This window comes from Bos mutus, chromosome 3 (genome assembly GCF_027580195.1).
Source record: "Bos mutus isolate GX-2022 chromosome 3, NWIPB_WYAK_1.1, whole genome shotgun sequence".
Classification (NCBI taxonomy): domain Eukaryota; kingdom Metazoa; phylum Chordata; class Mammalia; order Artiodactyla; family Bovidae; genus Bos; species Bos mutus.
This window is the reverse complement of record NC_091619.1, coordinates 79,766,795-79,792,841: the sequence shown is the minus strand read 5'-3', so window position 1 is coordinate 79,792,841 and position 26,047 is coordinate 79,766,795. Positions and strand designations below refer to the sequence as shown.

General features: G+C 42.5%; 1 protein-coding gene and 1 non-coding gene across 4 annotated transcripts in view; one reads left to right on the top strand and one right to left on the bottom strand.

Annotated features, from left to right (window-relative positions):
- The window catches only part of PGM1 (phosphoglucomutase 1), a 67,988-nt gene that overhangs the window by 25,670 nt on the left and 16,271 nt on the right, over positions 1-26,047 (top strand). Inside the window, exons 1-7 of one of the 3 annotated variants that reach the window (XM_070367907.1) lie at positions 3,099-3,625; positions 9,019-9,181; positions 9,527-9,673; positions 11,252-11,377; positions 14,206-14,396; positions 16,080-16,234; positions 20,260-20,375. In XM_070367907.1, coding sequence (XP_070224008.1) covers positions 3,326-3,625; positions 9,019-9,181; positions 9,527-9,673; positions 11,252-11,377; positions 14,206-14,396; positions 16,080-16,234; positions 20,260-20,375 — 1,198 coding nt within the window. In that variant the 5' untranslated portion in view covers positions 3,099-3,325. Of the gene's footprint in view, positions 1-3,098; positions 3,626-9,018; positions 9,182-9,526; positions 9,674-11,251; positions 11,378-14,205; positions 14,397-16,079; positions 16,235-20,259; positions 20,376-26,047 lie in introns of those variants that run through there. The other 2 variants (XM_070367906.1, XM_070367908.1) reach the window with 2 other exon arrangements.
- Positions 15,630-15,702, bottom strand: TRNAC-ACA (transfer RNA cysteine (anticodon ACA)). Its single transcript has one exon. It is a non-coding gene; the product is annotated as a tRNA-Cys (tRNA).

Below are 26,047 nucleotides of genomic sequence, written 5' to 3'. Positions count from 1 at the left end.
TTGGACCCAAGACCAATATGAAAGTTTCTTGTCTGAAGGGAATAATCCTTAAATCCCCCATATGGTTTAAATGTAATTTGTGTCATTGTGAAGGAGTACTGGCGAGGCAGGCGAATTCATTAGGCCAAATTGGGTTCGCTATGCTCGACAGTAACGTTTCTGAAGATGAAGTTCAACCTTTGCTGGAGAGCTCAAACAAATGAGTTTCTTAATAGCTGTCCCACTTAGTCTGAGCGTCTTCGGAAGCTTAATGTTTTTAATGCTTCTCCTTTTTTACCACACTTCACAGTCCATCTAACATTGCTGCTTCTGGTAATATTTTTATATGGGGTTGAGTTCTATAGTGTCCATAAAATTATGACTCAGGCCCATTTTTAGAATAGAAGCTTTTTTAGGGCAAGTATTATATCTTTTTGGTTTAGTTTTGCATGCTGACAAACACCATGCCAGTACATGTAGTTGGTAAAACATTGCTCTTTGCTTTGAGGTACCAAACTCTCTCCTTTGGAGCCTTAGGCTTGATGTGCACTTGAATTGCTGGGTATTCATTGGCACGTGCAGGAGCCATGAGAGATGAGAGTCTTTCCAGTCCATGCCTCACTGTGAAGCTGGCTCACATGCAGTGAAGTAAAGAAAAGTGTATGTGTCCATAAGGACATTCCATCCTAGAGGGGGTCTGGGTTCGCCTAGTGACCCGATTCCCCAGGTTTCATACGTAGGACTTCTCAATGCTCAAACGCTATGGTCTATTTCCATTAGTGTTAAATAATGTTTTAAATATGAAGATGCTCTGCTGGAGAGGAATATTTAAAAGGCTTCAAAGTGAGAGACCATCAAATAATGAACCCTGAAGTGGCATATCAGCTGTTTGGAGAGATAGGGCTGGAAGAGCAGCAGCATTATGAAGTTTGCAGTGATTCTTTTAAACTATTTTAGAGTCAGAGGAGTTACATCTGGAATACTTTCTGTATCAGTCAGTTTTTAGGTGGTGATAAACCTGCAAAAGGCCTAAGAATAGGCTTATTTCTGGAGAAGTACAGCTTTTACATCTGTTTCGATGTGAAGCAATATTTTTAGAAACAAATTTTGGTTGGTACAAAAACACACCGATAAGCTGAGGTGTTCTAGTATCTGATTGGTCACTGTCTTCAAAAAAACAAAACAAACATTGCCATGCTTTGAAATAACACCTGTCAGATCTTATGCTACAAATAAACTCACCTTGATGCTTGTGGGGTTTTTTTGGTGTGTGTGTTGAACATCTATTTTGAATTTTCATAATTGTGCCTTGAGTCTTTATGATTTCTCGTTTTATGGAATTTATTTGCACTGACCATAAACTGTAAATAAAATAAGTAAATGTATGGGAAAAGCCCCTAAGAGAACAGTACTCTCCCTAGCTCTGGATTCAGAAAGAGCTTTTAGAGAAAGTGGTCACCCACCAGCAGAGAACATGCTGGAATGTGTGAGCAGAGAAGCTTTAGTGGGGATGTTGGAGCCCCTTACAACCAAGCGTTCCTGAATCTTCGCTGGGGTTTCAAGACCTCGTTAAGGAAACTACCAATTACTTGGTTGATTGCTCTGTTATTCTCAACGAAAAAACTGTTGAGTTGTTATTTCAGAAATATGGCTCTATTATTAAATATGTCAAGACATATATACTGGTGTAATTTGTGAACCTATCAAAAACAAGAGAAAACTGGCCACCAAACTGAAAAAATGTGAATTTACAAAGTGCATTTGTAGTAAGTTGAAAAACACTGGGTGTGTAGGCTACTAAAGCAAGCTTACTTCACAAGAGTTTTAATTTTAAAAATGCAATAAAGGGGCAAAAATAAGCTATGGAATATAATTGTCTTTTGACTGACTGGTTTTCAGCTTAATAGATGTGTCTTGTGAATTGTGTTAACGTTATGTCTTGAGGTCCTGCTTGCAGATGGGCCAGCTCCATTTGCCATATGAAAGAGACCAGGCTCCCTTGGTAGTGGGGTGCTTTCTGCTCATGGCCTATTAGTTCTTGGTCCTGTGTGAACAGCACCTGGAACAAAGAGACATTCTTGCCTCATAGAAGGCTGTCTGCTGCTCCCAGGGCCTGTCTGCTTTTGGACCTGGCTGGACAAGTTAGTAGGAAAATATCCAGATTTTTGTTTTTTGAGGGATTACTACTTTTCCCTTGAAAACCTGACTTTTATGCGCACATCAAACTCCCCAGACATGTGGCATAACTAGTCTCGATTTACTTTCCAAGTCTCCTTAACAGGTTCACCAAAACCTTGACAATGTGTTGTTCAGTTGCTCAGTCCTGTCCAACTGTTTGTGACCCCATGGCCTGCTAGGCTCCTCTGTCCATGGGATTCTCCAGGCAAGAATACTGGAGTGGGTTGCCGTGCCCTCCTCCAGGGGATCTCCGCAACCCAGGGATCGAACCCAGGTCTCCCACATTGCAGGCGGATTCCTTACCATGTGAGCCACCAGGGAAGCCCTGTTCATCCCTACTTTTCTATAAATTCACAGAAATGACCAGTTGTTGATCATTCAGGGCATGTCTGTGAGTCTATTCTTCTCGAATTGAATACTATTTAGTTAAATCTTTGGTGGCCAGTGAATAAATCTGTTCTGTTTGATGCCTTTTCTCCCTTCTAACTGGGATTGTATGTGGGAAGTAAAAAAAAATCACTTGAGTATCAGATATTTGAGTATCAAAATGATGGTGATGAAAGGAAACCAGAGGTAACTGAGATCCGTCATTTCCATTTTAAGACTGACCTTTAATTTGCGAGATGGCATGAAACAACTTTAGCTGCAGATGGCCTTATCAGAGATGACTGCCAGCGAGGCTCTGGTTTAAGGGTGTCAGTGGCAGCGGGAGCCACACCAGGGCGTCTTGTTCACGAACCTGCTCCTCGGGACTGCACTTGCTCCGCCTTTGCCTGGCTCTGGGAGGGGAGTCTGGAAGCCACCTGGTGTTTGTAACTGAAGTCTGCTGCAGGCAGCACCCTCTGGACCTATCTCCACCCTAACAGGGGAATGAGGCAAAAATAATTGAAGGGTATTTGGCGAGGTTGTGGGCAGAATGTCCTCATCAAAACAACACTGAAGATCTGCTTTGTGTGTGGGTGTGGGTGGGTGTTTGGTCATTCACTTTTTCACATGGGGCGACGACAACAGGAATTAACCCTGCTTCTTCATTGAGAGGGATCATCCAGGCAAGATCTGTTTTAGTTACTCGGGTGACACTGTAGCAGCTTCAGGTTGGACAGACTATTTTGGGGACCCTTGACTGCTTTCTGGACACCCTCGCTGAGCCAAGTGGTGGAAATGAAAGATGAGTGATTTTGATGAATGGATTTCTGGGAAATACAGAAAAATGGAAGAAGGCCCTCTCCCTCTGTTGACTTTGACTACGGCTCCCTACTATGACCAGAAACCAGGAACTAGTGGGTTACGGAAGAAAACCTACTATTTCGAGGAAAAACCATGCTATCTGGAGAATTTCATCCAGAGTATATTCTTTTCCATAGACCTAAAAGACCGCCAGGGAGCCTCACTGGTGGTTGGTGGAGATGGGCGGTATTTTAATAAATCGGCAATAGAGACAATAGTGCAGATGGCAGCTGCCAATGGGGTTGGTATACGATAAGTATTGCTATGTTTCTCGCTTTCCATATAACCTCTTAATTCTGCAAAAATATACCCAAGTACAAAGATTTGTATGTTGTATACACCTCAATGCTACTAATATCCGATTAAGTTTGATTGTGACTTCAGAGATTGTATATTGTGATATTACCCCCGAAATTATACTTGTCGCATTGGGATTTGGGGATGTAAACTCAGTTTCTTATGCTCTGTGCCTGTTGCTTGAAAATGTACCTGTTGCTTTTAGACATTTAAAGCTCACCCCAGCCTTAAGCTGTCTTATCTACATTCTAACCAGTTTTGAGGGGCACTCTGTCCTGCGTAGGAGGCTCTTAGGAGCCACGGAGAGAGGGAGATTTTGTTTTCTTTCAATGGCTTCCTTGTTGAAGTTCAGTCACTTGTCAAACAGGAAAACAAAAGCCAGGCACGCTGTTATTTGTGGATCCTGGTAGTCGTGCAGAAATGCTGGGAGAGAACTGGAAAATGTTAGGTGTGAGCCTTCCAAGAGGACCTGTTAGAGGGGAACCCACTTATAATGACCTTGGATACAAAGAAGTCCTGTGTGTGGTGAATTTGTGCAGCAGGGTAGAGATAATAACTTCTGTGAGCCTATAATATAAGGAGGCTCTGCTAAAGCTCTGCATTGTGAAAAACTGTGTTGGCTGAATTAACCAAATCGGAAGGAATCTTGCACCAGGAAGCATTGGTATTGATAATCTAACAATTTGCACAGTCTCACTGATTTACAAGAAGGCAGGCATCAGAACATTGCTGTTTTTGCTCTGCAAATTCCTCCGTGGGACCAAAACTACATTTTTAGTGTTTTGGATTACACTTAGCAATAATTTGGAGCACATAGTCCTTCAGTACTTATAAATTTTAAAACTTTGTTTTATTTCCTTTCTGGAAGTGATTCTGAGAACATAAAATTTAGCATTATAACCAAGTGCGTTAAGCATTTATTTTCAGTGTATTTTAACAATACACTAAGCAAGTGTGATTGCAAAAGTCAAATTAAAAAAAAAAAAGCATATGTTAGTTACCAAATTCTATTTAGAAGAGTTTGTACATCCTATTGTTGTTAATGTGAGATTCCCTTTGTACCCAGTTTCAGAATCTGAATGCTTCTCATATAAAATTTGCTGATAAAGCACTCAAATATGAAATTATGATGCATACACATTTTTAAGATAAAGTGTGACATGCTGTAAATTTCATCTTTGAGGAGAGCTGCAAAGGCAATGGTATTGAGATGCTTTTAATCTTTTGGGAGAGAACGAATGAAACATTATTTCTCTGCATATATCTAGATTGTTGAGTGAATCTGGTACACTGTCCCCTTTGCTGTGATATATTTGGCTTCATTTCATTTTTGTGCAAAGCAGAAGGATGTGGAAGGGGTGGTAGGAATGTGTAATTCAGGCAGACCCTGCAGACTTTCTCAGATTTATGATCTGAAGGTTTGCTAAATAATGCATTTAAGTGCTAATAATTGACTAAATATGGTAACTGCCTATTTGTTAGAGCTGTGGCAGCCCAAGCAATATTTTCAAGTCTTTTCAAGGACATTCCTTATTAAAAATAGTGTTGCATTTGAAGCACTTGTGCTACGCAGCTGAATTACGTAAAACGCTTAGTGGACCGATAAAGCACTTTCATCTGATGAAACCTATCAAATCCTATTTAGTTTGATTTCTTTTTCTAACATACCCGAAGTTCTATTTTAACATCCCTTTGATTGTGGGCAGAATTTAGGGAGGCAATCTAAAGGAAAGATAATTTATTGCCACAGATTTTGGTATTAATAGAAGTCAGGGTTCTTTCCTCAGTTTTGTCAATACCCACTATACCCATGAGCCAATTCTAAGAGAGCTTTTCAGCCTGGTGAGCTACATGGAAATAATTTCATTTCTTCCCTTTAGTACGCTTTTATCTGGTACGTTTATGGATAGTAGAATACTCTTTGCCTTTCCTTTTATTTGCACAGAGCTGTCTGCAGTTACAGGCGATTTTAATGTACAAAATAAAACATTGGTAGGGTCTCATTTATGGTACTGGTGTCTTATTCAGTCCCCAGAGATTTATCCTTGAGATAATTTTAGAAATGAGAATAGAACCTGTATGTGTGACTGGCAGAGCAAAGAAAATGGAACCTTTTGTTTGTTTGTTTTGTGTTTTGGGGAAACATAAGCAAACACCAAGCCCTAGTTTCAATTGAAAGGAATATTTTAATGTTTGCTCCCTGTCGTGGTTAACTATAAAATGTTGAGGGAGAAGGAGGTATCCGGTTTAGCAGCAGGACTTGAGTTACACAGAAGGGAGCGGTGGGCAAGAGTAAGGGCAGGAAACACTTTTTGGTGAAGGACTCTCGGTGCAGGGCTGAGGGCTGAGGGGGTGTCTCTAAGTTGGTAGACATTTGGGACCCAGGGAAGGTTTTTTTTTTTTTTCCCCTTTTTTGTGTTAAAGTGCATTTGTGTGTTAGTCACTCAGTCATATCCAACTCTTTGTGACCCCATAGACTGTAGCCTGCCCAGCTCCTCTGGCCATGGGATTTCCCAGGCAAGCATACTGGAGGAGGTTGCCAGTTCCTTCTCCAGGGGATCTTCCCTACCGAGGGATTGAATCCGGGTCTCTTGCATTGCAAGCCGATTCTTTACCACTGAGTCACCTGGGAACCTCGTTGTAAAGTATATCTAACACAAAATTTGCTGTTTTAACCATTTTTAAGTATGCAATTCAGTGGTATTCATTACATTCATAATGTTCTGCAACCATCACCACTGTTTCCAGAACCTTCTCATCATCTCATCTAAAACTCTGTACCCACTAAACAGTTGGTTTCCATTCTCTTCTTCCCCCATCCCCTGCCAACTTTGGTTCTTCTTTCTATGAATTTGCCTCTTCTGTGTCCTTCATATAAATGGAACCATCCAATACTTGTCCTTTTCTGTCTGGCTTATTTTACTTAGTGTAATGTTCTCGAGGTTCACCCATGTTGTAACATGTATCAGAATTTCCTTCCTTTTAAAGGCCAAGTAATATTCCATTGTATGTATATACCACGTTTTGTTTATCCATTCATCTTTCAATGGACGTTTGGGTTGTTTCCACTTCTGGTTATTGTGAATAATGCTGCTGTGAACATGGGTGTGCAAATACCTGTTTGAGTCATTGCTTTCTTTTTGTGTCTATACCTAGACGTGCACCTTCTGGATCATATGGTATAGGGAAGGTTTTTGAACAGGGAAGGAACACAGTTAGAACTATGGTCTAGAAAGCTGAACTAGGTGGGCCCGGTAAGTCAGATAGATTCAGTGAGATAGAGCAAAGGAGGTGCAGGTGGGAGAGAGGCAGGGGAGATTGAGTCAGGAGCTTAACAGTGCTCCAGACATCCTTAAGGGGAGGAGGACAATAGAGTAATGTCTCCCAAATACCAAGTTGAAGACGAATATTCTTGAGCAAGATTCATGGGAAAGAGTCTGCTCGGGAAGGTCAGCTATTCCTATTCTTGGGCTCAAGAGAAAGAACCTACCGGGGCTTCCCTTGCTTCTCCTGATTTTCTTACTGTTACTTCCTGGTATAAACCTCTCAGTCTTGGACCATTACTGAGTGCAGATTTCACCATAAGGAATGGTAGAATTATGGGGTGACCTGTGTGGCGTGGCTTAATATTCATTTATCAGCTTCCCCTTCTATGTTAAGCACATACAGGATCGAAGTAGAAGTCAGTGTGCTTGATGCACAAACACAGTTTTCGTATTACTCCACCAGTCACTGTGGCTGCTTAAATTGCCATCTCTAAGCTCCTCTCATCAAAGTTATGGAACCGCTCAACCACAGAGCAGTTTTCATCAGAACAGCACCCAGAAACTGCCGGAAGCGTGAGATGTTACCATTTCCACTGTATTGAGTCAGGAGTTGCCACTTCCTGAGGGAGGCAGGACATAAGAAATGTATTAGAATAACAGAAATTGTTCAGGGATAGACATCCAAGAGCCAAAGGGGGCCTGGAATGAAGCGGCTGCTTCCTGGGAGGTGGTTGATAATGGAGAGGTTTAATTATAAGCCAGTCAAGCTGTTAGTGACCTACAGGAAAGTGGCAAAGCTAACAATCCCAGAAAAACCTCCCCCGGGAATCCAGGTATCTTATTGGCATGTTCAGTATTAGAAATGCATCTTCCACCATCAAGTCATTTCTTCAACTGCGTTTATCTTGGGTGGGGCAAGAAGAAATAGCAACTGGAAAACTTAAATACGTCCCTGTGTCTTCAGAGGGGAGGGTGGAAGAAGGGCACAAACTCCTCCTTTTTAAAATCTTTTCATGAAGCAATCACATTTCTAGTCAGAGGCACTGACGGAATTCCCTTCTTTTCCGACTTGCAACATGTTGAAACAGATATAAATTACAATCATTTCAGTAAGGAGCTGTGCTTATAGATACCGTCTGTGAAAGATATGGGCAGGTGAGTTAAGAACCAGCCTGTAGCTCCTTCATGTAGGTGGTCCTGGCTGGTTTACCCAGTAACACTCCCAGCATTCCCTGCCTCGGGCCCAGGAGGAAGCCCAGGTACACCCTAGTGTGGATAGGTGTGTTCTGCTTTGAGGAACCCAGTGTGTTAGGTGTGACATGTATGTGTGAAATAGCTAGTGGGAAGCTGCTCAGGGAGCTCAGCTCAGTGCCCTGCGATGACCTAGAGGGGTGGGATGGTGAGGGGAGCTCCAAGAGAGAGGGGGTATATGTATGCATAGAGCTGATTCACTTCATTGTACAGCAGAAACTAACACAGCATTGGGAAGCAGTTATACTCCAATTAAAGAAAAATCCAAGCTTGAATGGCAATAAATTTGTGAGATACATTTTATAATATTTCTTCATACAAAGTTTGCCCCTTTTACTTTTTTAGATATTTTAGTTTACAAAAGCCTCCTCTTTGGGTTAGAATTCCTTTAACTAGTCAAATTTATAGTCTCTTTTCCAATTTGGATTGAAAGTATGATTGAAGTGGATAAAAATGTGGGTTTTCCCACAGATTTATAAGGTATCCAAATTATGAACCCAATCTGGAAAGGCCCTGTTTTCTTTTCTTGCCACAGCCTTATAGCACTCCCAGATCATACACTATAAAGTCCCCCAAAACTATCTGAAGAAATGGCTTTTGTTCAGCAATGCTGATTCTATTTCAGTAATAGTATTACTCAACAGCAACTATAAAATACTTCAATATAATAATACTAATAACCCAAGCTGTTAGACGTTCATTAAAGGGCATCATTTTGGGTCCAGTAGAATATTTCTTTGTCCATCTAGCTGTTCTGGCGTCACTGTGTGGTGGCTCTGGATTTATTGATGTTAAAGTGTGTATTCTGGCTTTCTTCTAGATTGGTCGCTTGGTTATTGGACAGAATGGAATCCTCTCCACGCCTGCTGTATCATGCATCATTAGAAAGATCAAAGCCATCGGTGGGATCATTCTGACAGCCAGCCACAACCCAGGAGGACCCAATGGAGATTTTGGAATCAAGTTCAATATTTCCAATGGAGGTGAGTTTGCTGTCATTTTAAGTACAGCCAATGTTATGTTCTTTAGGGCAAACCCATAACCTAGGCCTTGGAAGGTCAGGATTCTGGTTCTCATCCTTAGCAAGAGAGCTTTTTGTTTCCTTTTGGTGAAAATGAGATGCTTCTCATTTTGCCATACCTGAATATGAGATGCTCTGCATGAATGATCATTAACATATTTTCTTTTAGAAAATTCTGATACTTTGCTGCTTGCATGATGGCATGGCAGATGCACTAGTGAAGAGGAATTAGTTGATGAGCTTTGTGTTCTTTGTATTTCCATGTCAGCTATACAAAATGACCTACTCTTTGCTGTTCGGTTTCCAGGTCCTGCCCCGGAAGCAATAACTGATAAAATTTTCCAAATCAGCAAGACCATCGAAGAATATGCAATTTGCCCTGACCTGCATGTAGACCTTGGGGTTCTGGGAAAGCAGCAGTTTGACCTGGAAAACAAGTTCAAACCCTTCACAGGCATGTTCACTCTCCTCCTCTCTTGCCCACTTCTAGCTCCAACTTGAAGGATTTGCCTTTCAAGGTTTTAATAAAGTGGGTCTTTATCTCTGGAAAGATTGTGGTCACCAAGCATTGCATGCATAAATTAGCAGGTCTGGAATTGGGTCTGGGGGTCTAGAGACCTGGGCTGTCTGGGCTCTGCTGGGGATGAGCTGAGGGACCTTGGGTGAGTCAATTCTAAATCTCTCAGCTTCAGTTTTCATACCTATGAAACATACAGCCTTGACGAGAAGACCTGTGACATCATGTTCATAGCTGTCTTTTATTGAGCTTTTATTATGTGCCAGGCTCTTCAGATGCATTATCTCATTGGATTCTTACATTAGCCCTGTGAGGGCAGCACTGTTACTATTCCCTTTTTCCAGATGAGGAAACAAAGGCAGAGAGAACTTAAGGAACAGACTCAGGGTCACATCGTTGGTGAGTGGTAAACCAGGGTTCAAATGCAGGTGTGAATGCACATCATCGGTGAGTGGTAAACCAGGGTTCAAATGCAGGTGTGAATGCACATAGCCAGTGAGTGGTAAACCAGGGTTCAAATGCAGGTGTGAATGCACATAGCCAGTGAGTGGCAAACTAGGGTTCAAATACAGGTGTGAGAGATTCCAAAGCCTGGCCCTTGACTTCATTTTCAGTAAAATCAACTTAGACCATTTTGGGGGCTAAATTTAAACTCACTGTATAGCAGCTGTGGTAAACATTTTATTGTTGAATGATAATGTATGATGATAATGGATGAAATACATGTTTGCAAAGTTATTCATATTAATACAACGAGGATGAGATGGTTAGCAGCGTGACTTGTGTTTCGACTTTGCTCTCACGTGTATTCTTTCATCTGGACTGCAAGTTTGTGGGATGCATTTTGTGTTTGAACCTACCCAGAAGGACAGACAATTGCATCCCAAGGAAGAGGAAGGGGTGCTTTGGTATATCTTGAAGACATTATTAGGGTTTAGAAAATACCAGTAGAGAATTTCTTAAACATTTCATGTTTTGAAAATGTTCAGACCCCTGAAAATTCAACGAGACTTAGTTCTTATGTTTGTTTTATTCCTTTAGCAGTGCATGTAAAAAGTGATTCATTAAAAAAATTTTTTCTCTGCTTTTTACCATTAAGTCTTAATGGCAATGGGCCTGGAAAAAGTAAAGTAGGTGTTACCTTTTCTGTTATTTTTTGACACTAAAATATACTTCCTGGAGATGAATCAACATGGTAGTAGAGCAGTTTACCATCAGACAAACCTCTGTCAAAATTCCTCAGTGTGCCACATCCCAGCTGTGTGGGCAAGTTACTTAATCTTTCAGAAGTTGAACTTGCTCGTCTATAAAATAGAACTGATAACATTTACTGCTCAGGAAATTTGTGTTAGTTTTGAATAAGAGATCATGTAACAGCCCTGGCACATTGGAGCTGCTCCATAAATGTCCTTTTAAGGTAGCAATTGCATGTTTACAGCCATATAATCATTTCAGAGGATAATATTTCAAAAAGTGTTTAGTTCCTCCATCTTTTAATGTTGCTTGTTCTCACAGTGGAAATTGTGGATTCGGTGGAAGCTTATGCTACGATGCTGAGAAACATCTTTGATTTTAACGCGCTGAAAGAACTGCTTTCTGGTCCAAACCGACTAAAGATCCGTATAGATGCCATGCATGGAGGTATGGAGCCCTTTCTCTTCTTTTCTCTCAAAGCTATGAAGCAGCTCTCAACTTTGTGTATCATGATGCCTTAACAAGCCTTTTCTTAAGGCTGTCTCTGGCAGCGTTTACACCATTACTTTCCAATCATTTCAGAGTAATATTCACAGATAAAATCTAACTGTAGGCAGCAAAAATTCCTCATGGTAAGGTAGTGTGACGGTCAGTGTTTCCACATTAAGCAGCAGGTTTTGAGTAACATGCAGCTATTTTTGTGGACTCTCCCTCCCCCTCAGAAGATGCCTTGGATTCTTCCTGAACACCCCCATCTATTCCCAGGGGGAGCCATGGTTTGCTAGATCTGATAAATGTGCTCCTGAGCCCCACACTCCAGTTTCCTGTTCCCACACGCGCCTTTTCTTAGAAGCTGACCAGAGCACGCCGAGGGTTCAAGTCAGGAGCAACAGGATGTATGTCTCTCCCTCTTCTTCCTCTGTGGGTTTTGTGGCCAGATCAGTAGAGGTGGCAGCCGTCACCGAATCAGAGCCGTGAGGTTCTCTTGATGTAGGAATATGGGAACTCCTGAGCCCTTGGCTTGTCTATTTGTTTTGTAATAATTTGGAAGTTTAGGATCTTTTTCTTAAAAATATATTTATTTGCTTCTTATTGTTGGCTGCATCAGGTCTTAGTTGCAGCACGTCGGGGCTTTCCTTGTGGCACGCAGGTTTCTCTCTAGTCATGGTGGGAGGCTCTCTAGTTGAGGTGTGCGGGCTCAGTAGTTATGGCATGTGGGCATAGTTGCCCCGCCACATGTGGGATCCTGGTTCCTCGACCAGGGACCAAACCCACGTCCCCTGCATTGGAAGGTGAGTTCTTAACCACTGGACCACCAGGGATGTCCCTAGAATTTTAGAATCTTTGAGTGGCAACGATTTTCCCTGGTGCTGGAATCCATCTGCCTGCCTAGTTGGGGAAGACTTTCTGCCTGTGCTTGAACCATTCCTATGATCCTGTCCAGGTCCTTCTGTTACACTGCAAAATCTGTTAGAAAACTTCTCCTGGTGGCCTGAGATGGTCTATCTCTGGAACTGCTTCCTTGGGTCCTAACTTGCCTCTGGAATCTCACAGAATGGGCCTCCGTTATTCAGACAAAGGCCATTCTGACTTTTCAGAACATTCAGCAGCCATGCATTGAGTAGCTACTACATGTATGCTTGGGGGTGTGGGTGTAGTCAGGGATTCTGTAGACAATGGCACCCCACTCCAGTACTCTTGCCTGGAAAATCCCATGGACAGAGGAGCCTGGTGGACTGCCGTCTATGGGGTCGCTAAGAGTTGGACACGACTGAGCACCTTCACTTTCACTTTTCACTTTCATGCATTGGAGAAGGAAATGGCAACCTACTCCAGTGTTCTTTCCTGGAGAATCCCAGGGACCGGGGAGCCTGGTGGGCTTCCGTCTATGGGGTCGCACAGAGTCAGACACAACTGAAGCGACTTAGCAGCAGCAGCAGCAGCAGACACTTCCTTCAAAGAGCTTGTGATGCTTGGGGAGATGAAGTGGCTAAGAAACCAACCACTGCCAGGCCAACAAAATGAGGGTTAGATAAAATTTCAAGTATTCTCCTTGGAGTGTGGAGGAAGGCGCAGTTTGACTGAAGGTATCAAGAGAGGTTTCTTGGAAGAAGTGGCAACCAACTCAAGCTTTTATGAAAGAAAGATGTAAGGTGGTGGAAACTCCAGTGATGGTTATACCCAGCTGAGGCAGTGGCTGCAGCCAATGCATAAAAGATGAAAAGGAGATGTCACATTAGGGGAATGAGCAAAAGCCTTGGTTGGCTTGAGTACGGGGCTTGTGATGGTGTATTTCCTAGGAGAAGCTGGTCTCCAAGCTGACGTCTTTCTGCAAGGCTTTCAGTTGTTCCTCAAGAGTCTCAGTTTCTATGCCCCTCATGGCTCTGGCTGCCTTGTCCTCATTCTGGGGTGTGTCAGTAGCCTCCTTAGCATGCCCCCAGTGGGAGACACGTATTCTATATTGTCCTGACCTCTGCCGCATATATTGGAACCTTCCTTGGTTGAAAGCATTTAGAGACGAACGTTCTTGATCGTAGCACTAAGTGTCACTGTGAAGTATGTGACGGGTTTGCCCTGTTGTGTGTTGTTACTGTGTTTTTGTCTGTATTCTTTTAATCAGCTTGTTGGATAGCTTGATAGAGGAGAAAGATTAGGACTCTGAATCCTAGCTCTCACTCCTACTATCTGTGTAAGTTTGGGCAAATAGCTTCCTCTCAGAACCTCAGTTTTCTTATCATAAATTGGAGGTGGTAATCATAATACACAAGCCTTTATAAAATATGGGCTGTTGCTTGTTCTTGGTGCCTCATCTCTATTAACTCATTTAATTCTCACATCTACCCTGTAAAGGTAGCTTTACTATTATTATTCTCATTTTGCAGTTGGCATAGATGGAAGCACAGCAGAGATATTAAATAGCTTAAATAACTTTCCCCAAAATGGTAGAGCCAATAATTGACAGCTGAGATCTGAACCCAGATACTCTGATTCCAGAGTCCAGGTTCTTAAAGCGCTAAGTTGTAGCACCTCATGGGCCTTTTTGAAGGACTGAGGAAATGTTTAAGAAGCACCTGTGTAGCAGGATCTTCATAAAGCTTCGCTTTCTCCCCTTCTCCCACTCTTTCCTAATCCCTCATTATTCCTACTTGTAGAACTTTCTACTCCAGACTCTCTGCGGTTTGTGCCATTTTCCCTAGATTGCCTCTACCTAGTCCCCAGTCCTCACCTTCTGTAATCAGTTTCATTTCTGGTTCTTCATTTCATGCTCTGCATAGTCGTGGGACCATATGTGAAAAAAATCCTCTGTGAAGAACTCGGCGCCCCTGCGAACTCGGCAGTGAACTGCGTTCCCCTGGAGGACTTTGGAGGCCACCACCCTGACCCCAACCTCACCTACGCAGCTGACCTGGTGGAGACTATGAAGACAGGAGAGCATGATTTTGGGGCTGCCTTTGATGGAGATGGGGTGGGTAAAAATGCATTTAAGTGAACTCTGATGCAGGCCAGGCCTAATGTGCTAAATGGGGGAAAAGCAGGCCCTGCAGCCTGGAGTGCAGTCAAGCTCCGTCACTGCACCTGGAGTCAGGGCTCAATTATTAGAAGACCCTCTTGACAGGATGACTTGAAGTGGAACCATGTGTCTAGTGTTTGCTGAGGAGGGCAGGGTGATTGGGGCCTGGTTATCATGTCATGACTGATGCTCCATGAGCTGACTGGGTTCTCGATCTCCATCCTTAGGTAGATTTTTGCTCTTAGCCAGCAGCTGGATCCTTCTTCAATCTCTGGAAAGGGTTTTGGCCATATGATATACCCATCTATTCATTCACATTAGCTGAAAGATGAAACTATAATGAGAGAATTAACAGTTTATTCTTTAGCTACAGTTAATATTTGAAATAAACATGCTCTTTTATTTGCACTGGTGAATATGTAACAGACAAGGAGGGACAGTTTCTTAGAGATAGTAAACACTACACATATTTACTTGCTTAAAAATATATTTTGGTGGTTGCTATTGTTCTTTAACATCAGCTGGAATTCATTGTTTCCTATAAAATAGGTTTTCCAATATTAATATTTGGGGAATATTAATATTTGGGGAATATTAATATTTGGGAAATAGCAGAGGTTGGGACATTACCTGGTGGCTCAGTTGGTAAAGAATCCACCTGCCAGTGTAGGAGATGCAGGTTCGATCCCTGAGTAGGGAAGATTCCCTGGAGAAGGGAATGGCAACCCACTCCAGTATTCTTGCCTGGAAAATCCCACGGACAGAGGAGCCTGGTGGGCTACAGTCCATGGTGTCTCAAAAGAGTCAGACACGACTCAGTCACTAAACAAATGAACAAGCAGACATTATTTTCAGTGCGTCTTTCTGTTGCAGTGCATCCTGGGTTTCCTCTTTACTCTCAGTTACTTGAGTACTTCCTGTGTATCAGGCACCAGGAGAACAGTGAGGTGACACCATATTTTGTTGGGTCCTGCACCAAATGGAGGTGCCAAGATTTAGGAGCCTTTCCTTGAGGAAATCTGCTTTTTCCTTGGAGAATGCCTGGTAGACCTGAAAGTGAAAGTGAAGTCGCTCAGTCGTGTCCGACTCATTGCAACCCCACGAACTGTAGCCTACCAGGCTCCTCCGTCCATGGGATTTTCCAGGCAAGACTACTGGAGTGGGGTGCCATTTCCTTCTCCAGAGGATCTTCCTGACCCAGGGATCGAACCCGGGTCTCCTGCATTGTAGGCAGATGCTTTACCGTCTGAGCCATCAGGGAAGCCTAGCAAGCTTTAAAGAGCCCACATTTCCTCTCACTGTGATCTCTGCTCTCTTCTGGGAGAGAAGAGAGGTGTTTGGTTCCAGAGTTTGGAGAAGGTCAGGGAGGTTACATTCAGCTGGCCTCTGGAGGGAGAACAGAGAATTCAGCCTGGAAGGAGTTTGCGCTTTAACTCAAAACAGTTTTAGCTGTTTGGCACGGAGGTGCCATTGGCCCAGCGGTACTGTACAGATCAATTAGGAATAAAGTCCAGTGTCTAGAACCCAGTATGAATAAATGTATCAGCTTTAAATTTTACAAAACCTCCATGTAAGATCGTTTGGTTTCTTCAGCACTTTGATTAAAAGATCTCTCTTTGAATCCCCCTTCTCCCAAAGGATCGGAACATGATTCTGGGCAAGCACGGGTTCTTCGTGAACCCTTCAGACTCTGTGGCTGTCATTGCTGCCAACATCTTCAGCATTCCATACTTCCAGCAAACCGGGGTCCGTGGCTTCGCACGCAGCATGCCCACCAGTGGTGCCCTGGACCGGTAGGTCTCTCCACTCCCTTGCTTCCCAAGCAGGCCCTCATAGTGCCGGGAGCACCCTTCCTCCCCTTTCAGTTCAGACATCTGATGCATACATAGTGTGTTATCTAAGGGTTTTCTTTATGAAGGAATGGTGTCCTTTTTTCTGGATTGGATGTGCCCCACTGTGCTGCTTTAGCACTCTGCGTCTCTCCCATCCTGGCTCTTCTCACGCTGTGTGCTGATACTCTGTTTACTTGACTATCTGCCCTGTTGAACTCGAAACTAATATAGAGAAAAGAACGTCTTTGTCACTGTGCTAAACTCTGACTGATCATGGCGTGCCTGGTACATACACACACACACACACACATGCCTCATTTTAAAAAATGAATGATTGAATGTTAATGAATAAATGAATGGATGGCACTTCTGCTGTAGTCAAGACATCATTCTAGAGACTCACTTTCTCTGGGCAGTGTGCACAGAGTAGGGATGAAAGACTGATGTAAGATCAGTGTTTCAACAGAACTTTCAAAAAAATGTTCCCCATCCAGCCCCCATCAGATGCCCATACACACAAGCATAGTAAATGTTCATTTATTCAAAATCTGAATAAACATAAAGCTAAAATAGTTTAAAAAATACATTCAGTTTTGGAGAAACAAGGGACCCAGTGACAGTAAACAGTTGGTATCTTTGACTTGCTTGTTTATTTATTGTATATCATCTCATTTGAAAAGGCTTTAGGTTAGCTTATGAGATCACATTTAAAACATCTGAAAAATGGAAGTCATAAATGAGCACAAAGCAGAGATGTTGACTACATCATGTTCAGATCAGATCAGTCGCTCAGTCGTGTCCGACTCTTTGTGACCCCATGAATCGCAGCACGCCAGTCCTCCCTGTCCATCACCAACTCCCGGAGTTCACTCAGACTCATGTCCATCGAGTCAGTGATGCCAGCCATCTCATCCTCTGGTGTCCCCTTCTCCTCTTGCCCCTAATCCCTCCCAGCATCAGAGTCTTTTCCAATGAGTCAACTCTTCACATGAGGTGGCCAAAGTACGGAGTTTCAGCTTTAGCATCATTCCTTCCAAAGAAATCCCAGGGCTGATCTCCTTCAGAATGGACTGGTTGGATCTCCTTGCAGTCCAAGGGACTCTCAAGAGTCTTCTCCAACACCACAGTTCAAAAGCATCAATTCTTCAGTGCTCAGCCTTCTTCACAGTCCAACTCTCACATCCATACATGACCACAGGAAAAACCATAGCCTTGACTAGATGTACCTTTGTTGGCAAAGTAATGTCTCTGCTTTTGAATATGCTATCTAGGTTGGTCATAACATCATGTTAGGTGTCCAATAAATAGTTCCTGGATGAATGGGTAAAGAACAAGTGAATGAATGAAAGGCTGAGGCTAGGGAAGAAGAAGAATGTATGTACTTGGTTCTTATAATCATAACTATTGCTCACTAAACATTACCTTATGCTAGACACTAAGCATATATTTTAAGTCATTTAATTCTCAGATTGGCTCCATGAAGTAAATACTGTATTTAACTCCTCTTTACAGATGGGAAAACAAAAGGAAAAAGAAGTTAAATAATTTGCCCAAGGTCACCCAGCTAGTAAATGATAGAGCAGGATTTGAACCCAGAACCTTTGCTCCCAAACACTGGGATGTGCAGTGCAGTAGTTTTCTGGTGTGTGTGTGTGTGTGTGTGTGTGTGTGTGTTTATAGAACTAGTGCTGACTTCACTTCAGCTAAGAAAGTAATGACTAATATCATATAGTAATTTGTAGTTGACACTGTTTTTTTTTTACATCCACTGTCTCAATTGATCCTCATAGCAGTCCTTATTTTATTTTTTTACTTGTTTTGGAGTATAGTTGATTTACATTATTGTGTTAGTTTCTGCTTTACAGCAAAGTGAATCAGCTATAATTAGATATAGCCAGTCTTTTTTAGATTCTTTTCCCATAAAGGTCATCACAGAGTATTGAGGAGAATTCTCTGTACTATACAGTAAGTCCTTATGAGTTATCTATTTTATATATAGTAGTATCTATATCGGAGAAGGCATTGGCACCCCACTCCAGTACTCTTGCCTGGAAAATCCCTTGGACAGAGGAGCCTGGTGGGCTGCAGTCCATGGGGTCGCTAAGAGTCAGACATGGCTGAGCGACTTCACTTTCACTTTTCACTTTCATGCATTGGAGAAGGAAATGGCAACCCACTCCAGTGTTCTTGCCTAGAGAATCCCAGGGATGGAGCCTGGTGGGCTGTCTATGGGGTTGCACAGAGTCGGACACGACTGAAGTGACTTAGCAGCAGCAGCAGTGTGTATATGTCAGTTCCAATCTCCCAATTTATCCCTCCCCAACTCTTTTCCCCCTTGGTAACCATAAGTTTGTTTTCCCATCTGTGACTCTATTTCTATTTTGTAAATAAGTTCATTTGTACCATTTTTTTTTACGATTCCACATGTAAGTGATATCATATGATATTTGTATTTCTCTGGCTGACTTACTTCGCTTAGTATGGCTATCTCTAGGTCCATCCATATTACTGCAAATGGCATTATTTTGTTCTTTTTTATGGCTGAGTAATATTCCATTTCGGAGAAGGCAATGGCACCCCACTCCAGTAATCTTGCCTGGAAAATCTCATGGATGGAGGAGCCTGGTGGTCTGCAGTCCATGGGGTCGCTAAGAGTCGGACATGGCTGAGCGACTTCACTTTCACTTTTCACTTTCATGCATTGGAGAAGGAAATGGCAACCCACTCCAGTGTTCCTGCCTGGAGAATCCCAGGGACAGGGGAGCCTGGTGGGCTGCCGTGTATGGGGTCGCACAGAGTCGGACACGACTGAAGCGACTTAGCAGCAGCAATATTCCATTTATGTGGTATTTGTACCACATCTTCTTTATCCATTCATCTGTCAGCCAGAAGAGTAGTTAGCAGCCGTTCCCAGGACTCCACAGCTACATCAGAGCTAGAATTAGACCCTGGTCCTTCTGCCTCCACATCCTCCCTCCAAAGCTGTGAGCTGGTTTGTGGCCACACTATTGTCCATTAGACTGATCAGGTCCTGAAATAGCTTCTGTGTAATCCAAAAATAGTCTAATTCCAATTTATGTGGATTATATGTGATAATCCACATATAGAATCACAATGGAAAATACTTCATTACCCAGAAAGAAACTTTATTTTATTTTCATAGTTTTAAAAATCATAATTTAATTTTCCTCAAATATTAGAATTGAAATATGATATTGTTTTGCTAGTGATAAGCATTTTGGGAAGCAAATCTCACTAAAAAGGTGAATGAAATGTAGGTAACTTTTCCTGTTCAAAGGGAAAGGAATCTAAAAAAAGAGTCCCTCAAAAGTTTCAGATAGACTAAGGATAATTTAGGGAGAAGTAAAAGATGTGTTGCAGGGGACAGGGGACCACGGATTGGTGTGGATGCAGCTAGAGCTGACGGGAGCCCCCAGGCCCTGTCCTCTTGGGGCCTTCCAGGGAATGAAAGGAGCACTGACCGGATCGCAGGCAGTGGTCATCCTGGCTGTGTGACCTTGGACTGAGTCACGTAACATTCTGGGTCCTGTTTCTTTCTCTGTGAAATACTGACCTTCCAGACCCAATATCTTCTGGCTCTATAATTATAGGTGCATCGAAACATCATTGTTTTGTTCATTATGGAATGGTTATAAATGCTGTCTGTATCCAAAACACATGGGTTTAAATAGCCCCCCAAACAGTTTTGTCCATTTTGCCACTGTTACTTCTTCTAAAATATTAAATTCAGTGACCTGAATTAATTCTTTCTTCGTACTCTGCTCCCCCTCCTCTGACTCCACATATAATAGCCCATTGTGCACGAGTTTTTTCATACGATTTTCCACCAATCTTAGAATTATGTGTACCTCTGAGCAATGCTAAGTGGGAACCCTTGATTACAATAACGGTTGCTATTTTCCATCCCTCACATGGCTACCCTAGCAGTCCTGCTGTGATGTAACTTTGATTTCATGCCTTTGAAGGGTGGCTAATGCTACAAAGATCGCTTTGTATGAGACCCCAACTGGCTGGAAGTTTTTTGGGAATCTGATGGATGCAAGCAAACTGTCCCTTTGTGGGGAGGAGAGCTTCGGGACTGGTAAGTATGCAGCCTTGAGCTGTTTTTTTCCCTGTAAATGCTACTTGCAGTGAAAGCTTAGACTGCTAAAGCAGCACTGAAATAGCAACGGTAGCTGATATGTCCTAAATCAAGATACAGCTTATTTATAACAACCCTGATGGAGTGTACACATTTGAAAAAGCAGTGAGCACGTTCCACCGGGGAGGGTTAATTTTACTTTCGGAGGATCACATCTACCAAGGCAGGAAGTTTGGGCAGCGTGGCCATTGAGTCTGTGGGGATTAAACAGAATGATAAACACATTTTTCTCCCCTTAGTGGTCAAGGAAACCTTTATAAATGTTTTTATTTCTAGGAAGAAATATGGTGGAGTGAGTCAGTTTTTCGTTTTTATTTAAGAGACGTTTTCACCACAGTGTTAAATCTTCTTCTTTAATAGGCATATGTTTTCTGTAGCAACAGGTTGTAATTTATTAAGGTTATGTGGAGGGAGACCATTAGGGTGGAACTGAGTTGCTAGGTAATCAAGAAATTGGCCATGAAGCTCTATATGTGAATTGTGGTGCAATGAAAGAGTAGAACATGGTATGCTTAGGGGATGTCCCACGATCCTTAGACCCCACTTTCCGTGTTCTCCCTTCTTCTTTGTAAGTTTTTAAAAGTTTAATTTATTTTTAATTAAAGGGTAATTGCTTTCAATGTTGTATTGGTTTCTGCCATACAACACATGCTTTCCCTCCTTTTCTATGCCTTTCCAGTACGGACTTGAAGTCCCACTTCCATGACCTTCCCAATGACCCCATCCTACATCAGTCTCTCTCTTTTCTAAACATTCATTCAGGCTTGTGGCCCTTTCCCCAGGGTGGTCTCGAGCAGCCAGGTTGCAAAGTACTTCAGTGGCCATATTTCCTCTCCTCCTATTGCCTCTACCCAATATTTTGAAGTAAAAGAACCAATCTTCTTGATCCTCAGTACTATTCTTCCACCCTTTGTCAAAGAAAAATTCAAAATCTATCAGCCTTGCCATTGAGTTGCAATTCATGCTGGCTAAACAGAATAAAAGGCTGATTTCTTTTCCTATAAATCCTAGGATGGGGTAGATGTTGTTGTTCAGTCGCCCGGTCATGTCCGAACCTTTGTGACCCCATGGACTGCAGGATGCTAGGCTTCCCTGTCCCTCACCATCTCCCAGAGTTTGCCCAAGTTCATGTTCATTGCATTGGTGATACAATCCAGCCATCTCATTCTCTGACACCCTCTTCTCCTTCTGCCCTTGATCTTTCCCAACATCAGGGACTTTTTCAATGAGTTGTCTGTTTGCATCAGATGACCAAAATACTAGAGCTTCAGCTTCAGCATCAGTCCTTCCAGTGAATATTCAGTGTTGATCTCCCTTAAGATTGACTGGTTTGATCTCCTTGCTGTCCCAGGGACTTTCAGGAGTCTTCTCCAGCACCTTAGTTCAAAGGCATCAATTCTTTGGCATTCTGCCTTATTCAGCTCTCACAACCATACATGACTACTGGGAAGACCATAGCCTTGACTAAACAGACATTTGCTGGCAGAGTAATGTCTCTGCTTTTCAACACACTGTCTAGGTTTGTCATCGCTTTCCTGCCAAGAAACAAACAGCTTCTGATTTCATGGTTGCAGTCACTGTCAGCAGTGATTTTGGAGCCCAAGAAGAGGAAATCTGTCACTACTTCCACCTTTGCCCCTTCTATTTGCCATGCAGTAATGGGCCTGGATGCCACGATTGTAGATTTTTTAATATTTAGTCTTAAGCTGGCTCTTTGACTCTTCTCCTTCACCCTCATCAAGAGGCTGTTTAGTTTCCTCTTAGCTTTCTGCCTTTAGAGTGGTATCATCCGCATATCTGAGGTTGTTGATGTTTCTCCCACCTCTCTTGATTCCAGCCTGGAACTCATCCAGCCTGGCATTTCTTATGATGTGCTCAGTGTACAGGTTAAACAAACAGGTGATAGCAGACAGCCCTGTTGTACTCCTTTCTCAATCTTGAACCAATCAGTTGTTCCGTACAGGGTTCTAACTGTTGCTTCTTGACCCACATACAGGTTTCTCAGGAGACAGGTAAGATGGTCTGATATTATCATCTCTAAAAGAGCTTTCCACAGTCTGTCATGATCTACAGAGTCAAAAGCTTTATCATAGTCAATGAAACAGAGATAGATGTTTTTCTGAAATTCCCTTGCTTTTTCTATATAATCCCTCAAATGTTAGCAATTTGATCTCTAGTTCCTCTTTCTGTTCTAAACCCAGCTTGGACATCTGGAAGTTCTTAGTTCACATAATGCTGAAGCCTAGCATGCAAGATTTTAAGCATGACCTTACTAGCATGGGAGATGAGTGCAATTGTCCAATGGTTAGCACACTCTTTGGTACTACCTTTCTTGGGGACTGGGATGAGAATTGACCTTTTTCAGTCCTGTGGCCTCTGCTGGATCTTCCTGATTTGCTGACATAATGAATGCAAAATCTTGATGGAATCCTCTTTTAGGGATTTGAATAGTTCTGTTGGAATTTCATCACATCCACTAACTTTATTAACAGCAGTGCTTCTTAAGGCCCACTTGACTTCACACTTCAGAATGTCTGGCTCTGGGTGACTAACCACACCATCTTAGTAATCTGGTTCATTAAAATCTTTTTTATACAGTTCTTCCAGGTATTCTTTCCATCTCTTCTTGATCTCTTCAGCATCTGCTGGAGGATGAAATGGCAAACCACACCAGTATACTTGCCATGAGAACCTCATGAACTGTATAAAAGGGTGGGCAGAATGAGCTAATAAATTTGAGATGCCCAGTGACAAAATTCTAAGCGATTTAATACCCTTGAGGAAGTGATGTTACTTCTTGGTAATGAATTGGCTTATGGAATTGGAGGGTATTAAGAATGAGTTTCGGAGAAGGCAATGGCACCCCACTCCAGTACTCTTGCCTGAAAAATCCCATGGATGGAGGAACCTGGTAGGCTGCAGTCCATGGGGTCACTAAGAGTCGGACACGGCTGAGCGACTTCACTTTCACTTTTCACTTTCATGCATTGGAGAAGGAAATGGCAACCCACTCCAGTGTTCTTGTCTGGAGAATCCCAGGGACAGAGGAGCCTAGTGGGCTGCCGTGTATGGGTCCCACAGAGTCAGACACGACTGAAGTGACTTAGCAGCAGCAGCAAGAATGAGTTTGGAGGTTGAACAATGTCTACAAAAAAGGCTACATGATTTCCCAAGGTCTAGGTCTTTGGTCAGAGATATCAAGGCTACTGCTTAGTTCTGTCCTACCTCATAAAATATGGATGGTGCCATATTACTCCACGGGATGCCAGACGACTACCCACTGGACCTGTGAGGTGGTCTCTGCCTGTGAAATCCCCCCAGTGTTATCCAGTGCAGGCTTGGAATCAGTCATTCTTCCCTATGGGTGAAGCTGTCACTGAAGGCAGGTACCGTGTCTAAACCTTTGGTTTCCTGACTCCATGTACCTATTCCAGTGCTGAGCCTAATGCAAATAGAAAAGTCTAGAACAAGGTCTTCCTGGGTGTTTGGATGTGTGGAAAGATACTAGTTCCATGAAGATCAGAAAACTTTGGAAAAAAAAAAAAAGAAAACTTCGAATACACCTCTCTGTCTTGGACATTCATGATGATATTATCATTTGAAGATTCCAAAACATTCTGCCATAAGGAATCCAGTTTGCACGGTTTTATGTAAACATTGTTAACTGCAATATCTCTTTTTTGTGGTATGTTTAGTAACACATTGCCCCTCAGACCCATGTGGATAGCATTGGGCAAGGCGAATCAGAGTCCTAGGGCCAAGTCACTATCTAGGTGTTGACTGGCTGGGAACAGGATTGAAGACAGGGTGCACAGGCTGCTCCTGCCTCGCGTGACAGGCCTTCAGATACCAGAGGGCAGTTCTCAGGTCCTCTCTTTTCCCGACCACCCATGCCTAGTCCTCCAGTCATCCCTCACTTCATATTGTTGATATACCTAGCACTGGTTTCTAAATGTTTCCCCATTCACCAGTGCCCCTCATAGAAGATCATGTCTAGAACTGAGCCCAAATCCTCCAGGGCTGACTTGACAAGTAGAGAGTAGATGGATGACTATTTCTAGAGAACTGGACCCTGTGCATTTCTTGATATGACTTTCATTTATGTTAGCTTTTTGGACATTTCATAACACTGTTTAGCTCATTTAATGTTGTAGATAATTATACCCCTTTAAGCTTCTACTCAGTAGCATTTGCCAAGAAAAGTCCCCAGATTACATTTGTGGAACTGATTTCTTTGAACCCAGGCATTAGACTTTAAATTATTCCTTGTTAAGGCTTGTTCTTATTTATTTATTTATTAACCCATCATCAAATACTAAGTGCCAACCATGGTTTTATCTTCCCTTTGATATCTTTTATATCAAAAGAAAGGATTCATCCTGAGAAAAATCCACAAACTTGTTCTCTCTCTCTTTGAAAAAAAGACAATTGTTCCATAATATTTATGAGAAAAACATTTACAAAGCCAGGCTCATAGCCGTGGATCACCACTGCTGAGTGAGCGCAGCTGAACTTACTTAACTGAACTTCTGATCTACTTGTTTAGAGAGGAGTTAGATTCCACCTGCTATGTCCCTTGTTGGCAAATGTTTCCAACAGTTCCTTTACAGAGTGTCTCAGGATGGACATTAGTGATCCTACAAGCTTTGAAGTATTTGAATTCTATAGCTTAATTGAGTGCCAGGTCATTTATTTATGTGTTTTTCTAAGTTAGAGTAGAGGTAATTTCTCAGGAAAGCCTCCCTAACTTTCCAGAGTGGGTCAAATCCCCTTATTATTAGATCTCACAGCACCACACACCTCTCCTTCCTTGAACATAGTACAGCTGTAATTTTACAAGTATTTACAATTATTCAATTAATGTCTGTTGGTTCCACTATACTGTAAGCTCCATGAGGACAGGAGTCATATTTGTCTTGTTCTCCACCATATCCTCAGAGCCTGGTATAAATCCCAGAATATAATAGGTGTTCAGCAAACACTTGTTGAATGAATGAGAGAACACACTATTCACTTGGCACCCCCCATTCAGACAAACCAGAGCCCTGGTGTAGGAAAGGAAAGGACTTTAAACATTATGCAGTGTAGTTTCCTGTGTTTTGATGGAGTCATGAGTGTCTAGTTGGTGCTCCTCTGCTTAGACACTCACCTCTGGCAGAATCTGGGACTCTTGCTGGGACTCAGCACCACTCTACTCCATAGTACAGAGCTGAGGACCCACGGTCTTTGCAAGACAAGATGACCTTTTATAAAAGAAAAGGAGAAATTTACTTGCAAAGAGGTGCAAAAGAGTCAGACTTCACAAGAACTGGCTCATCAAATAAAATAAATCACTAGCATTTAAATGCACAAGCTGTAAGATTACTCTTACCAAGTACATGGTAGTCTGTTCATGGTGGAGAAACAGCGACTGTCTCACGTGATTAGTGTGGCCACCAAGGCTATGACACTCATCACTGTCACAAATGCCAGGGATGAAGGTGTTTTTGTTATGGTACCAGAACGGGACAGGGTGAACTTCCTATTTTTGGTTGACCTCATGGTACAGTTATTTTCCTCCTGAATTGTGGGTGATGATGCACATGTTTATACACAATGGTAGAGGGAAATCT